The following is a 16,586-nucleotide window of genomic DNA, read 5'->3' as shown; positions in this document are numbered from 1 at the left end:
TTAAAGGCAGCCTTTTGAAGAACAAACACCATGGAAGTCTGTTATAGACTGGCTCCATGCTAGAGGGAAGACTAAACAGTGTAGAGTTAGTGCATGGTGTGGTTTTACCATTTAAAAAACAGGCTTAAAAAAAAGTGCAGTTTTTGTTTGTTTTTTCGATTATAAAATAATTTTTGAAAGTAGTAAAATAGCACTAGGTACTCCAAAGGCTTTCTGTCTGATACCTATGGCTCTCAGTAGGCTACCTTTGCTCCAGGAAAGTTCTTTGGTACATCATGTTGCATTCTGATGCATATGGTTGTGGAATAGGAGTAGATAGCAGTTACTCCAGGGAATCTGAAATCATGAGTGAGCAAACACAACTTGGAATCTTTGCTGTGCCTAACATCCTTCTTATCTTTCCTATTTTTGGATTGATGACATAACCTTAAAGATAGTTAATAATAAAATACCTATGGATCACCTTTAAAATATGTCATTTTACTTCAATATCATTTCCTTCTCATGTGGACCATGTGCTCCTTTTAAGGAACAACCTCAATTTTTCAGCACTGATGACATCACCAAACTAGTGTGCACTGCTTTCTAAAGTCAAGTTATACTGCCTCTCACTCATTTATCTTAATATATTATTATTATTATTATTTATTATTATTATTGTAATGACAGATTTGCTAAGGGTTACAGTTATTGGTTCTTCATAAGTTAATGCTACTTATCAGGAGGAGGCAAAAACTCTTATGAAAGCTTGCTTTGGAGTAAAACTTGTCAAGAAGGAGGGGAGAGAGGGAATTGTTTTCCTAGCCTGAAATAACAGTTTGATTTTTTTTTTTGCAAACATTATTTCTAGTTTAAGATTCCAAGTTTGCAGTCATATAGCTCTAAAAGGATTTCAGTTAAATAAATAAGTTGAAATGTAATTGTTCCACAGTAGTTTCTAATCACTTGTGTTTTGTCCAAAAATAGAACCATTATCTGCTAATTTTAGTTGTCAATCTGGCTTGTGCTATAGTCTGAGCAATGACCTTACCCTGCTGGGGGCACGCAGTGAACCAACTTCATATTCTTTTGGGTTTTATTCTGTTTTCCTGTTAAGTTTCGAAGATGCAATAACAGTTTAATATAAATCAGGGATATTAAGAATGAAACTGTTCTGGGTGCAAGCAGTCATTCTCCATTTCCTTTTCCAATTCCCCGCTCCCCCTCCCCCCCGATTATCATTTAATTCCTTAGTGTAGATGACATCTACAAATTTGGACCATTTCTGTTTTTCATGTATATATGAGGAGAATTCAGTACATATTTCCCACCAGACTATAATCACGTCAATGAGCCATTACAATCAAACTGGCATTCTTCACTTTTTTGTGGAATTCATGCATGCTTTACAGACTTTTTTTTCTGGACTGAATTTCTACTTTTGAAAATAAATTTAGTAAGGTATGCAAAACTAGTGAATGGCTATAATTTTAAATTCCACAGTGGCATTAAATGGGATAGTATAAATTAAGTATTTACGTGTTTTGCATTTTGGTGTAAACTTTTTGATGTGGCCATTGAGCACCACCATATCTTAGAAATATTTAACAACAAATTATCATATGGTTACACAGAAACAGGCAAGAGGGAGAGGAGTGAAATATAATATTTTGGAACCTGGAATCTTGTTTATAATTTGTAATGTACTATAACTAGTGTGAATACAAAATTTGACAAAAGGAGATGTGGCTTTGATAATTGTTGATACTATAACTTAGTAAGTTTAAATGAAATAGGAACAATGAAATGTCCAATACAAGCAGGATAATGGGAATGAGGGTTTGAGCCCAAACTCAAATGATTCTTTTTGTTGTTGTTGCTCATTTTCTTTGTTTAATTTCCCTATAATGTTCTTCTATTATCTCACTATAATCGATTTCACTTTTCAGGATCCTCTGGTGCATTTATCGGAAGATATGATAGCAAGAGCTTATAACGTTTTTGCTATCATGTTTCAGTATGCAGTAGATATATTAACATGGGAAAAAGAAAATGAATTGCCACCTGGTTTAGAGACTGTGTAAGTATATTCTTTGAGTCCTGAGGTTTTCAAGACGTGCAGGTGTTTAAAGTGTAAAACTTAAATGCTCACGTTAGTCTACGTCAGTGATACTCAGACTGCAGCGCAGGAGCTGCAAGTGGCTCTTTAATGTGTCTTCTGAGCCTCTTTGCAGCATGTGGTATTAAAACGCTGATTTCTTTAACAAGTGGGATACTTTTACTATGTCATTAACAAATTAAGTTATCAGTTTGCACTAAGTTATGAGTTTATTTGCTGTAAGAATTATATACATACAAAAACACTAAATATTTTCCTTGTCATACTGTTTAAATATGAATAGTACTACAGTAAATTAAGCAATGAAGTCACACTACTGTGGCTCTTTTGGGTAAGCTGATCTCAGTAGTTTGAGCATTGGCCTGCTAAACCCAGGGTTGTGAGTTCAATCCTTGAGGGGGCCAGTTAGGGATTTGGGGATTGGTCCTGCTTTGAGCAGAGGATTGGACTAGATGATCTCTTGAGGTCCCTTCCAATCCTAATAATCTATGATTCTATGATCACTAATTTGACTTCTGAACCATTGAGGTCTGTGTATCACTGGTCTACATGCTGTCTTCCTTTAACTCCAATAGGACGATGATGTAGACAAGTGGCTTTCAAAACATTTTATAGTGGGGATCATACAATGGATCATCTCTCTTTCCTTTCATGATTGCATAGACCATCTCCAGTGTTAGCTGGTGCTCAGATAATGTCCTTGTAGCAGCTACAATTGTTTGAGGAAAAATAGTATTTTAATTCTATGTAGCATCTTAAAACAAGTGGGGGAGTGGAGGTGTGTTGAGGGGTGCCACTTGACCAACCAGTTCTATTCAAACCCCTTTTGTTGGTCCATGAATTACAACTTGGGAATTATCACTCTACATTGAAATAAATAGCACTAGGAATGAAACCTCTTTATTTAACATTTGATTATACTACAGTAGTTTCTTTTAGTTCTGTTTTGCATGGGAAAATACTGTAAATGGTAGAAGTTTTAGAATTATATTTAACACGGATTTAAATTTTTCGACAAAAGTATGGAGAACTGGTCTAATGGCTTTATGGGTTTGGTATCTTATGTTGTGACGTGGTAAACATAGATTTGAAAAAGACGTCTGGATTCTAGTTGCTTGGTGGAGAGAGACCATTATGGAGACCTAGAAAAGAAAGGGGTAGGAAAATAGTGCCAAAGCTATGGGAGAATATTGTGTAACAGGTATGTTAGATAATTTTTCCTTACTAGAAAACTGCTAACCCAGAATAAAAAAAGTGCACAGAAGTAAAGTCAAGAATTGTCAGATTAACTTAATACTCTGCATCTTTACTCAGTAGGCACTTAATCCTTCAAGGTGCTGAACACTTCTATAAGATGCAGAATGCCTTTAACTCCCACTGAAGCCAGTGGGAGTTAAAGGCACTCAGCATCTTCAGGATAAAGCCTTGTTGATGTACCTCATTAGTGCCAGGGTTAACCCAAGCTTAGATATTCAGATTGTTGGAAATTATTAAAATTAAAAATAGATTAGACGCTAATCACTTAATTATATAAATGTGGTCTTTATTTTATAGCGAGAAGAGTGACACTTACTACTGCATGCTTTTTAATGATGAAGTCCACACGTATGAACAAGTTATATACACTCTCCAGAAAGCTGTCAACTGTACACAGAAAGAAGCCATTGGTTTTGCAACAACAGTAGACAGAGATGTAAGTAACTTCCTTGCTGGAACTTTAATTAAAAGTAAGGTCAGGGTGAATATATATGACTAAATTTAGTGTTTTTTTCCTTTAAAGTGGTTGTCAGTCTTCCCAGTATTCTATCTCTTCTCTCGCCTGTTGGCAGATATAAGGCTTTCAGGAGGGAATAGAGAAGAGCTGGCAGTTTCACAGCAGCTGGAGAGAGCAGGGAATTTAGCACCTAGTTGACTTTACCGTAAGGGGCCCACTGATCAGCTCAAGACCACCGTTCTTGCCCTGCACATCCCACAGCTGATTGTATGTGTTTGAGGATGGAATTCTTTTCTTCCAGGATACATTTGTGCCTCTTAGGAAAGGTATATTCTCATTTCTATATCAAGTCATTGGCCATCTCCTTCAGGGCAGGCACTTCCTCTAAGTCCTCCTTTCAGGCTGTTCTTTGCTGATGGGAAGTGAGAGAGTCAGTTTGGGGTCTCAGAACATCTAAAGTTAAATGTGACTTTTTTTCAGTTATTCTCCCTGTGCCAGATAATAGTTTTGTAATATCATTGGTTAGGCATCATATAACTTAAAAGGGACACTCCCCTGATTAGGCCTAAGAAGTGCCAGACTTTTCCTATATTGTACATCTATACTTCAAGGATATATATATATTTTTTAAAAAACAACTGAACCTTGCTGCATGGTAAGAGATTGACAAATGAATTGATGTTTTGAAAGCAAACCAGTTCATATGTACTATAAAAGAACTTGTGAGCCACTTTGTTCATAATACAACATGAATAAATCAACTGTGCACATTTTTAATAGGCATATTTAACACTAAAGAAAGAATCACTGTTTATAAGGTCCCCAAAATATTCAGGTAAAGCCAGCACTGCTATCATACTAGTCTGGTGAACCTATAGGCCTAACAAGCTTTACAATATATCTTTTTAAAGGTATTAAAATATATTTTATGATACAAAATGCCCTCTCTTTAAATTAGCTGGAAAAGAAGCACTTTCATACTAATACTATAAAATATGCTTGACATACATTAATAGGAATTAGTGTTGTTAAATTTTTGAATAAGAAGGTCACTGTCAGATTCTTAGAATCATATTAAGCTTTCTCTAGAAAGCAACTGTAAATGTGATTAACATAGATGGTGACTTATTGCCTGTGATTTACTGTTCTCATTTACATTAGGACATAGAGTTTAAGCTTATTCTCGTGTTTCAACAAGCTGCTTATTATCATCTTGTTTTTATAAATTTAAAGGGACGTAGATCAGTCCGATATGGAGACTTCCAATATTGTGATCAAGCAAAATCAGTAATAGTGGTGAGTGATCTTACATACTTAATCCATTCTTCTCAAAGTCCTATAAAATGCTTAGTACAGCACAGTTTTGAAATATCATGTACTATTTTGATATTTTATGTGCAAAATATTAATTTTAACTAATAACTCTTTGGTGGAGGTTGAAGATGTCAATACAATGCCTGTCTATACTTTCTCGCCTCTTTCTGTGGCCTAATCCTCATACCAGTACACTTCCAGAAACAAGGTCTAGGGTAGGTCTAGGGTAGTTTTGACAAATCATATTTCCACCTCTGTAATTCTCAATACTTAATCAGCATGTGGAATAATGTTCTTATTTCACTGTTGAAGAGCGGAAAATGTCTCATGGGAATTCTCATATTTACAAACTTCTCCTTTTCTTAATGGCTTTTTTTTCTTCAGTTTCTTGGTTTTAGGTACACTTGCATGAAAGAAGAATTTTTGTTACTTAGTTCGTCTACTCTTAATTATTCCTTGCTTGAAATACCAATACTCTGTGATCACATTCAACTAGCTGTTGTCAGAAGGGATGACTTCAGGTTGGGAATAAGCCTCAGAAGAATATATTCATAAGCAGCAAAGAACCCCGGGGTTTTTTAATGCAAGTGTCATGAATAATAGCGGATTATGTCTTATACATTTATGCTTGTTCTTTTTCAAACTTTAGAATCGGAAAATGCATAATATTTACCCATGAGGCATCAGTGATTCTCTTAGTGTATACATTGTAGCCTGTGCCTTATTTAACATCTAGAAATTTTTAAATTTTAGATTAAACTGAATACAAGTTTGCAAATTCTATTTTGGAGTAATGTTAACAAATATTGCTTTCTAAAGAAAAGAGAAAAATAGTTCCAATCTCTAAGTGCGTTACACAAATGTCTTTTTGTAGTTGATTTAAGGAACTGGGAAAATTTTCATGCTTCCAGATTGGAGCAGAGTTCTTACTGTGGAAATACACCTCTACCCCGGTATAACATGACCCGATAGAACATGGGTTCGCATACAACACGGTAAAGCTTTGACACGCTCCCTCGAGCAGCGTTTTAAGGATGTAGGGTCAGGCCTGGGCTGAGGGGTTTGATAAGCTGCAGAGGGTCTCGAGGGCGGTCAGAGGCTCCCCCCCGCAGGGTCTGAGGGGCAGGAGCTGTGGGAGGGCACTTTTGGGGGCCCTACAGTCCCAGAGTGTCCCGGGGGATTAGTGGCCCTAGCCGTGTCACTCGGGGGAAGGGATTTCTCCCGCACTCACCAGCAGAGTTGGAAGTGGAGCAGCCTGGCCCCAGCCCGCTCCGCTCCACCAGCTCCCAGCTGCAGCGCTCCGCTTCCCGCCACAGGTGAGTACAGGGGCATCCTTTCCCCAACCTCCCTGCACTCACCTGCAGCAGGAAGCGGAGCGCTGCAGTCAGGAGGTGGCAGAGTGCAGCAGGCTGGGCCCATGTCGCTCTGCTTCCCGCCACTGGTGAGTGCAAAGGGCGTCCTTTCCCCAACCTCCCCGCACTTACGGGTGGCAGGAAGCAGAGCAGCCCAGCCCCAGCCAGCTCCACTCTGCCAGCTCCTAGTCATGGCGCTCCGCTTCCTGCCACAGGTGAGTGCAGGACCTTTCACCAGCTGCCCCTCAGCGACACTGCTGGGGCCACGGCAAGGACAGTGGAGCAGGCTGGGGCCACGTCGCTCCGCTTCCCGCTGCAGGTGAGTGCGGCGGGGCATCCTTTCCCCAACCGATGGCAGTAAGTGGAGTGCTGTGGCTGGGAGCTGGCAGGGTGGAGCAGACTGAGGCCGGGCTGCTCCGCTTCCTGCCTCCGCAGGTGAGTGCCTATCGAGGTGGGGAGGGATGAATAGGGGTTGGAGCAGTCAGGGGACAGGGGGGTTGGGTAGGGGGTGGGATCCTGGGTGTGATTAGGGATGAGGGTCTCTGGAGAGGGATGTTGGGGACAAGGAACGGGGGGGCAAAGCAAGTTTGATATAACATGGTCTCATCTATAACAGAACCGCATTATGTCAGGGTAGAGGTGTATTCACATCACTTTTTAAAGCAGCGCTTTCCAGTGAAGTTGTGGGGAATTCTCATTAAATACATGGTATATGTCACAGTAGTTTTGAGACTACACATCAGATCATACAAGTAAAAGTAACATATAAAGTGCTTAAGCTATCCTAGAATCTTACATTTTATCAGTTAACACCAATGAAGTCAAGGAACTGAATTTGTTGTGCATGTTACTATGGTAAAAATTAACTTTATCAGTGAAAGCATAAGTCACTGAAATAGTTAACTGTTAAAACTAAAATTGTAAAAGTGAAAATGTACTTAAGCTATAAAGATAAAAGTTGAATAATGTAAGGAAAACGAGCGAATTTATTCATAGGGAAATGTGTTTACCATCAGAACTTTTCAAGTGAATTATCTGTGTGAGACAGTTTATTGTATGTATAGTATTAGACGATTTTGGTTTTCATTCAGTTCTACTAACTGAAGTGACTATCTTTCAAGTATTGAAGTATTTTGGAAAAAAATATAATTTCATATCAATGTGAACAGGCTTGCATGCTGCATGCTTGTTTAGGTTCCAGAAACATATATAATTACTTCTCAAAATTTGGCATTGTATTTAGTTGAAGGGACACCATCAACTTGAAAATTGCATTTTCATATCCGTTATCTTTACCTATTGTTATTACAAGTAATCCCAAAGATTAGTAGCACAGTAAGAGATCAAAGAGGAAATATATTTCTTTAATTTCAGTGCATTTACTTTGTGGATGATTTAGTTTCACTATTTTCTTGGTAATCAGCTGCTGTGTCACTCTTATGCATTTGCTCTGAAGGGAGCTCGCTTTGTTACTTTCTGCCTGAGGTTTTTCAAGAGGGTGCTTATCAGTAAGAGGCAGGTATTAGATGTGTGCCAAGGAGGAGAGGAAAGGTGGTGAGAAGGGGCAGCTAAGCATGTTGGGTGCTGGTTTTGACCTGGCCAAAAGACCCTTTAAAACATCTTATTTTTTATTGAAAATTTTTATAACAAACTGTTATACTGTTTCAGTGCTCAATCAGAAAATTATAAAGTGCACTCCTATTTATCTGAATGGCCTGGGGGATATTCAAAATGTCTGGTTAACTGGGGTTCTGCTAATTGGAATTGCTATTAACTAATATAGGCCTAACTTGGGTGGCGGAAGGGAGAACACACTATGAATATCAAGGGAATTCAGAAAACTGGAATTATACTGGATTTTTTTTCAGCTAAAAAATTTAAGAATAAAATTGACAGTTTTCCTGGTTGATGTATTATTGGAAATAATCCTGTGCTGGATGTGGAAGAACTATGATAGGTTGCCTATTAATAATAGGTCTCCATTTTAATTTCTGTGATCAAATGTTTTAATTTAGTGTATAGAATGCTGTGTGTTTCTCTACAACAAAATTTGTTTTTCCTGATATTCACTTTTAACTAAGTTTCCTCCTCCTCTTTATTTTTCTCAAGAGAAATACCAGTCGCCAGACAAAGCCACTGAAGGTTCAGGTTATGCATTCATCTATTGTTGCCCATCAGAGCTTTGGTTTGAAGCTCCTGACTTGGCTTGGCAACGTTATTGGTTATTCAGGTAGGCAAATTCAAACACTTCTGCTATACACTAGAGGATAATTTAGAGGCTAACTTAATGTTAACAATAATAATAATTTTCTATATTAAAACAGCTTACCTCAAATACAGAACATGTTAGACTACCCCATTAATAACTTTTGACACACTTCATCCTATTGTCCACCCATGGATTCGTGCTCCCCAAATCCTGCCTCCCATATGAAAGTGCTTTATGTATTCACCATATTAAAATTGGTGGAACTGAGCAGAAACAGTCTGAGAATTGCTGTTGAGTGGTGTGTGCTAACAGCGTAGCCCTCAGCACTTCATCACTTTTAAATGAATGAAATAAATTAAAACATGGGCACCTTGAAGAGATGTGAATAATGCTCCTTTTTTTATTTAATGAGACCTGATTGTTTCATATCTGTCACAGTGTAACTAGAACAGCAGAAGTGTACTTAATGTTCTCAAATCCAAGGAGTGTGAGGGAGGAAGTGAGCCAATGAAGCACTGAACGGATGTTCAGAAGGAGATTCCCTCTGTAGAAGGAGGGAATCAATGTATGCAGTCTCATTTCATGGGGAGTATCTTGTGAATTCTAGATGAAGGGCTCTCTTCCCTCTCATACAACAGCATTCTTATGGTTGTGGCCAGGGAAATGGAAGTAGGGAAATATAGCTTATTAATGAACTAGGAGCCTAACTTTTGATTTGGTTCCATCTGTGTGATTTACATGGCACCATTGTCCTGTTTAAAGAGGACTCTGTTATTGTGAACTTGGTACCTTTAATTTCATGCCTGCAATGGCAACCCTGGGAAGTTACAGTGCAGCTTCCTAGCATGTGCTGCAGTTCACATCCCCATAGTCTGAACTGTGGGGCCATGTAGATGTAACCTATGTCTTAGCCAACTGTAAAGGAACAGAAGTGTATTAAGAGGGAGGGGCTTTGGCATGGTTATCGAAGTACAGATATAACCTCACTTAAAACTATTGTTTTGTGCTGTGTATGTCCAAAAATTCTCTAGAGTTATTAGCTTAGTGTTTATGCCATCACCTGCAACATCATAGAATCATAGGACTGGAAGGGACCTCGAGAGGTCATCTAGTCTAGTCCCTGGCGCTCATGGCAGGACTAAGTCTTATCTAGACCATCCTTGGCAGGTGTTTGTCTAACCTGCTCTTAAAAACCTCCTATGATGAAGAGTCTACATCCTTCCTAGGCAGTTTATTCCAGGGCTTAACCACCCTGACAGGTATGTTTTTCTGTTGTTCAACCTAAATCTCCCTTGCTGCAATTTAAGCCCATTGCTTCTTGTCCTATCCTCGATGGTTAAGAAGAAAAATTTTTCTCCCTCCTCCTTGTAACAGCCTTTTATGTACTTGAAAACTGTTATCATGTCCCCTCTGTCTTCTCTTTTCTAGACTAAACAAACCCAGTTTTTTCAATCTTCCCTCATAGGTCATGTTTTCTTAGACCTTTAATTATTTTTGTTGCTCTTCTCTGAGCTCTCTCCAATTTGTCCACATCTTTCCTGAAATATGGCGTCCAGAACTGGACGCAATACTCCAGCGGAGGCCTAATCAGCGTGGAGTAGAACAGAAGAATTATTTCTCGTCTCTTGCTAAGAACACTCCTGCGAATACATCCCAGAATGGTGTTTGCTTTTTTTTGCAACAGTATTACACTGATGACTCATATTTAGCTTGTGGTCCACTATAACCCCCAGATCCCTTTCTGCAGTTCTCCTTCACAGTCATTTCCCATTTTGTATGTGCAACTGATTTTTTCCTTCCTAAGTGGAATACTTTGCATTTGTCCTTACTGAATTTCATCCTATTAACTTCAGCCCATTTCTCCAGTTTGTCCAGATCATTTTGAATTTTAATCCTATCTTCCAAAGCACTTTCAACCCCTTCCAGCTTGGTATCATGTATACATTACCATATCTAATTGTGCATTAGTTTGAATGATTGGACATGTAGTTCATTTTCATATAATTTAATATATAAAATTCATAAAACAAAATTTTCTGACTGGGTAGTGGTAGTGCATGTGTTTGGTAATATACTGCACGTACTATATATCTGGGTTTATTGTGAGTATGAACTAATGGAGAGGCAAATGGGATATACAGTTTCGAGGAATGTTTACTCTGATTTTCAGGCAAAACTTTCAACCTGGCATTATCTGTATCTCCTTTTTTGTGGGCTCAGTTTTGTGGCACAGTTAATTGTGCTAGCCACTTAGAAGTCCAAGTACCAGATTGCACCTGCATATAAATGACGTAAACATCTGAGTGAAAGTGAGGGTCAAATAATTGCAGATGCCACATTGTACTTACAGTTTTGTGCCCATAAGTGACTAAATTAAACCTTTTTATGATTCAGAAGGAAAAAAAATTGTATAATTGCCAGTGAGAATAATATGCTTGCATCATAATTTCTGAACTCTATATATTGGTAGGAAATAGGACATAGTTCTCTTTTGTAGTTACTTTGCTGAATGATTTAAGCACCTCGGAAATGCACTATTGTACTCTCTGAGGTGTCATCTTATGAAATGGGAGTTAAAAATTTAAAAATGGTCATCTTTGGCCTTTGCCTTCCTGCTCCCGGCCCATCCAGGTTCTGCCCACCAATTTGGGCAAGCCTCAGATCCGTTGAGCACCTTTCACAGGGTCTGAAGGAAGGAGGGGAGAAATGTGCTGCAGAGGTGATTGAGCCCCAATCTTGCATTGGCAGAAGGAGAGCCACATATGAAGGTCTACTCTGTCCACCCATCTAGGAGTAATGATCTGGGCCTTCATATTTTGTGAAATGAATGTCAAGCCATTGTCAGTGCATGAAGCTGAAAGCTTATTCTGGTATTTACAGAATGGGATGCAAACTCCTGAATAAACCAACAATAAACTAGCAAACATATAGTTCTTCTTTTCCTTTTGAAAATAAACTGTCTAGTCACCTTTTATTGGACAGTGTGGTGGAGTTCTTATTCCTCATCTTTCCCAATATAAGAACGAACAAACGGAATGCTAGGAGTTTAATGTGCATCCACAGTGGGGGGATTGTTATAGCTACACATGAAATGAAAAGGTCACTCCCCTCCCATAATCATTGTGCTGAACAACCTGTCATAATCGGACTCCTTCAAGAGGACATAGAAAGGGAAAAGTGTAATCTGTCAGCTTTATTCCTTTTAGTTGGATGTTGGTCAACCTGCTGTAAAATTTTAAAAAGGAATTTGAAGCAAATCATGTTGTGCAGCAGTCTCCTGAGACCCATATTAACCTTATGTAGGACCGGAAAGTCCTTTTTACAAAATATATGTGGTTATAGAAGCACAACTGAAACAACATATTGAATAGCAAATGGGGAAATTGCCCTAAAGATTCTAGTATCTAAGTAGGTTTCATATTTCTGAAATGTTCCTTTGAGCCCACCACTCTGATAATCTCTAACCTTGTCTCTTGGTGACCATGTTATCCTTTTGATTCCATCCTCAACTGCTAAACGTGGCTTGGGCAATAAAATAATTCTATTAAAAATATACCACTATTTAATCCCTGTCCTTTCTAAAAAACTATTTTTGATATAGTTGCAGAAAGCATGTTTGTGATTTAATAATAATTTGTTGTGAATGGATTTCTTATTGCAGAGTTTTTGTATCTTTCTGCCACCCTTGTCTTTTTTCCCCCAATTACATAGACTTTTTTTTTACTTTGAAGTACATTTCATATGTTGCTTAAAGAAGAAATATCTAGGAAACTTTTAGTTTGTGTTTTTTGGAGGAGACAGTTGTTGCTTTTTAAATGCAGGAATTTTTGAGATTTGTTTCTGATGAATTCCCTCTAGGAATAAGATAATAGAGAAGAGTTTTGGCTTTTATAACTGTTCACCAGGTTTGGACAAAAAGTACAGTCTCCTTTTTAAAATCCAAACCCAAACTGTTTGCCCTAGATATAAAAAAATGTAACATTTGAAAAAAATTTCTGTAAGGACAGGAAAAAATAAACTCTATTTGTATCCATTAGCGCTGCTGACCTGTGCACAGCTCTTATTAAATTAACAGGGTTCTGCACATCCACTGAGTTCCATGCTTAGAGCTCTGCATAGATACAAAATTTATATCCACATCAGATCAGCAAGCTGCAAAAATGGTCCGCGGATATAAAGTGGATATCTGCAGATTTGCAGGGCTCTCTCCATGCTCAGTGATCCAATAGGACTAGGTCTTAGAATTCTGCTTTGGGAAAGTACATGTGTAGTGATTATTGCTATCAATGTGATCAATTCACAAACGGAAGTGTAAACTTCAACCTTGGAACTTCTTATTTTAGGATGATAGAGTTTGTTTCTTTTGTTTGGAAACAGTATTAAACTGTTTCTTTTTGAGTAGGTTGTAAGCAACAGCATACATTGTGTCATAATTACTATCCTTCCCAAAGACCCACAGAAGAGGAGGATTAGGGGCTAATCTTTTTGGAAATAAATCATGGGATTCTTTTGTTGGCAAATATCCATTGCAGCTTTTTTCCCATAAGAGATTAATTGAATTTCCAGGTTTTAATCCTCAAAATTCCCCTTTCCCATCAGTAAAGTAAAAGGAAAATTTGCTGGTTCTCATTGCTAAAATTGTCTGTACACTGATTATTAGATTTTTTTCCCTATGAAAATCCATTATTAGAAAACATCTTTTGGAGAACGGGTTTTTGTTTATATCCTGTGCATTCACATACATAGAGAAACTTTCTGTTTTATAATTCAGCCAATTATAATAAAATGGCATTTGGCGATATACTTCTAAAGCTTTCTACTCAAAACCCCCACTTGTGGGCCAAGCCTGGTTGCATGGGATTGGTGCAGATTCCAGAATTTGGATGTATATAGTATTATAAAAGGAGAAGGCCATAAAATTAATGGCATTAAATTAAGAGTGTTTCTTTATATTCATTAAGTTCTCCAATAGTGAGATATGTTAACTTGTGAATAAACTCTCAACAAAATAAGTGGAAGCTATTGGTAAATTTATAGTGCATGGTCCTGTATTGTCACAAAGATAAACTAGATGACTTAATAGGTTTGTCCATCTCCAGGTTCTGAAACATTGGAAGCATGTAGTCTTCATGAGCTATTTCTAACATGTATTTATTCATCAGCTGCTGGGTGTGGGGCATTGTATAAAAAACACAAAGTGAAAAAGTTTGTTTAAAATGGTGTAGGTAGCCATTTTTGTAATGTTCTTCATCCATTGAACTGATAAAGAACCTAGTTTCCTTTGCATCTTCCTTTTTATCACTTCAAATGGTCTCTTTCATGATAAAACACAACCATTTTCAGACCCAGGTGTTTAAAATTAGTCTCCTAGAACTACATTTATGCAGCTAAATTAAGATGGACTGATTTTTTTTCAAAGGTGCTGAGCCCTTGATTTCACTGGGATTTGAGAGTGCTCAGAGCTTCTGAAAATGAATCATTTATCTGTCTAAATGGCTTAAGGAACCTAATTTTAGACACCTGAGTTCAAATATTTTGGCTCAAACTTGTCAAAATAACAGTTTATATGCAAACAGTTCTTGAAACAATTTGCTTTTACTAGTTAACTTCCTCAGGAGAGGAAAAATGTATGCTCATTAAGCTTGGGATAAGGAATCAGGAGATTCAGTCAGGTATCTGCTCAGATACAGATTTATTATCTTGGTATCTAGGGGCAGAAGTATATAAATTTAGGGTGGGATTTTTTTTAAAAGCGGAATTTATGCACATTGAAAAATCCTATCCTTAGTTTGGTAATCTTTCAATGTAACTGGATGTTTTATTAAAGGGAAAAATAATTGCCTCTCCTAATTTCCGGTAAAGCCATCTGTAGGCAGAAATGCAATAGTTTTGCTGCACGGGAGGCCAGACATTGGAGTCTTCTGCTCATCCTGCTGAAAGCACACTAACCTCCTTGTACAGGAGTGGAGAAATAGAATCATGGCTGGACTAGGTGAACAAAGAGGATATGGTCAGTTGGTTCCTGTAGATTAGAAAGCCACTGACTAAAACACCTGGGAAGTAGGAACCAGTGTTTTTATGTCCACTGCTCCAACAGGCCTTTAATCCTCTGCCTTATTCACTTTGAGTGTGGCCATGAGCAGTTTATAGTAGATATGCGGCTGCCCTGGCTCTCCCCTTCCCCCAGAATAAGCTCTTATTTAGTTTCTTATTATGAGAGGATAGTTCAAAAGCAAAAGACAGTGGATGCTATATTTCAGGCCTCGATTATTTTTGCTTGGTGAGATTAAAAAACACACACACACACACACACACACACACACACACACACACACACTTATGTAAACTTCCATTATGCTACATACATGTTAAAAAGTAACTTTTTAATGTTAAATAAGTTTTGTATATTTATTCCCTGGTTTGTTTTTGTTAAGATGGCCTTCGTCGAATATTGTGTCAGGTTGGTTTACAGGAGGGACCAGATGGTGAAAATTCTTCTCTTGTTGATAAACTAATGCTGTCTGATTCTAAACTGTGGAAAGGTGAGTTGTCCCCCACTTTTTTTTCTTTTTAAAGAAAATAACTTCGTATGTGGCAATAGAAAGCACTCTGGTGACCACTTTATTTTGTTGTATCTATTCATGTTTTAGGCAGTTTTTATTGCCATCCATTATAGATGCAATTGCCTGTTTACAGATATACTGTGTTTCACCTCATCCCAAATTTAGATTGTGCTGAATTGTGAAATTACAGGATGACCCTTTCAGCACTATATTCAAGGTGAAGTAGAGCTTTCTGTTTAGAACAGACTACTAGGGTTGTAAAATTTACGGGTTTCAGTCTCTTTACAGGAGATTCAGTCAGGTATCTGCTCAGTTGAAGGCCCAGAGTAGAGACAGTAGCACAAATATGCAGTCCTTTGCGGTTCTGATACAGAGGCACATTCCTCCAAAATGATCTAATGTTTAAAATTTGCTGGTTCTGTATAAAGACAGACAGATGCAGAGCTGTTGTTTCAGGCTGTATTCAAACCCATTGAGGCGAGAACACCCTATGGAAATGACTGAAGCAGTTCACACACCTGTAAGTCTCCTGTGCTGCTATTCCAAAGTGCTTTAAAATCCACAGGTTTAATATGATTGGCCTGAAAATTGTTGTCAGTTCATGGAGTGTGGTAGAAACTGATGCAAATTTTGAGTCCTTTGGTCTAGGGTATCCTGAGATACAGCCCCTCTCCATCCCTCCAAAATGACCTGTTTTTAAAATGACATTTGCAACAAACATTAGAAAACCAGGAAATACATAGTTTGCCCCGTGGCATTGAATGGGAATATAACAGAACATTACCAATCCCAAACACATGCCGCTTTCTTGATGCCTCCGCAACTCCAGATCTATGTGGTATTGATGTTTCCAGGTACCCTCACTGTGCTCTGTGCTCAACTTTGGTCTGAGGAGTAGTAGAAGGAATTGGCAGACATCTCCCTAGGCATTTAGTGTATATTTACACTTTAATTAAAAACCTACAGCTGGCCTGTGGCAGCTGACTCAGGGTAAGGGGCTGTCTAATTGCAAGGTAGACATTGGTGCTTGGGAGGAGCCCAAGCTCTAGAACACTGTGAGGTGAGAGGGTCCAAATGCTCAGGCTGTAGCCCTTTGCCAAATATCTACACCACAATTAAATAGCCTCTTAGCCTGAGCCAGAGCTAGCTGGCATGGGTCAGCTGCAGGTGTCTAATTGTAGTGTAGACCTACCCTAAGGCTGTGTGTCGCTGCCCCTTAGCCCAGACTGTGTGGCTATGAACAGCAGTGTGCACTAACGTGCTGCACTGTAACTCTCTCCCATGTGGACTCTGCAGGTGCAAATTAAATGGTTCCTAGCCAGGACTTCTGGGTTCT

The 16,586-nt window shown here is 38.3% G+C and overlaps 1 protein-coding gene across 2 annotated transcripts in view; it reads left to right on the top strand.

Moving 5' to 3' along the window:
* Nucleotides 1-16,586, top strand: part of UBR2 (ubiquitin protein ligase E3 component n-recognin 2) — a 106,349-nt gene that overhangs the window by 15,121 nt on the left and 74,642 nt on the right. For both annotated transcript variants that reach the window (XM_050951723.1, XM_050951724.1), the window contains exons 5-9: nucleotides 1,929-2,059; nucleotides 3,653-3,791; nucleotides 5,046-5,108; nucleotides 8,588-8,708; nucleotides 15,122-15,229. In XM_050951723.1, the coding sequence (XP_050807680.1) occupies nucleotides 1,929-2,059; nucleotides 3,653-3,791; nucleotides 5,046-5,108; nucleotides 8,588-8,708; nucleotides 15,122-15,229 (562 nt within the window). The remainder of the gene's footprint in view (nucleotides 1-1,928; nucleotides 2,060-3,652; nucleotides 3,792-5,045; nucleotides 5,109-8,587; nucleotides 8,709-15,121; nucleotides 15,230-16,586) is intronic.

This window comes from Gopherus flavomarginatus, chromosome 4, assembly GCF_025201925.1.
Source record: "Gopherus flavomarginatus isolate rGopFla2 chromosome 4, rGopFla2.mat.asm, whole genome shotgun sequence".
Lineage (NCBI taxonomy): Eukaryota > Metazoa > Chordata > Testudines > Testudinidae > Gopherus > Gopherus flavomarginatus.
This window is presented reverse-complemented; position numbering and strand designations above follow the sequence as displayed.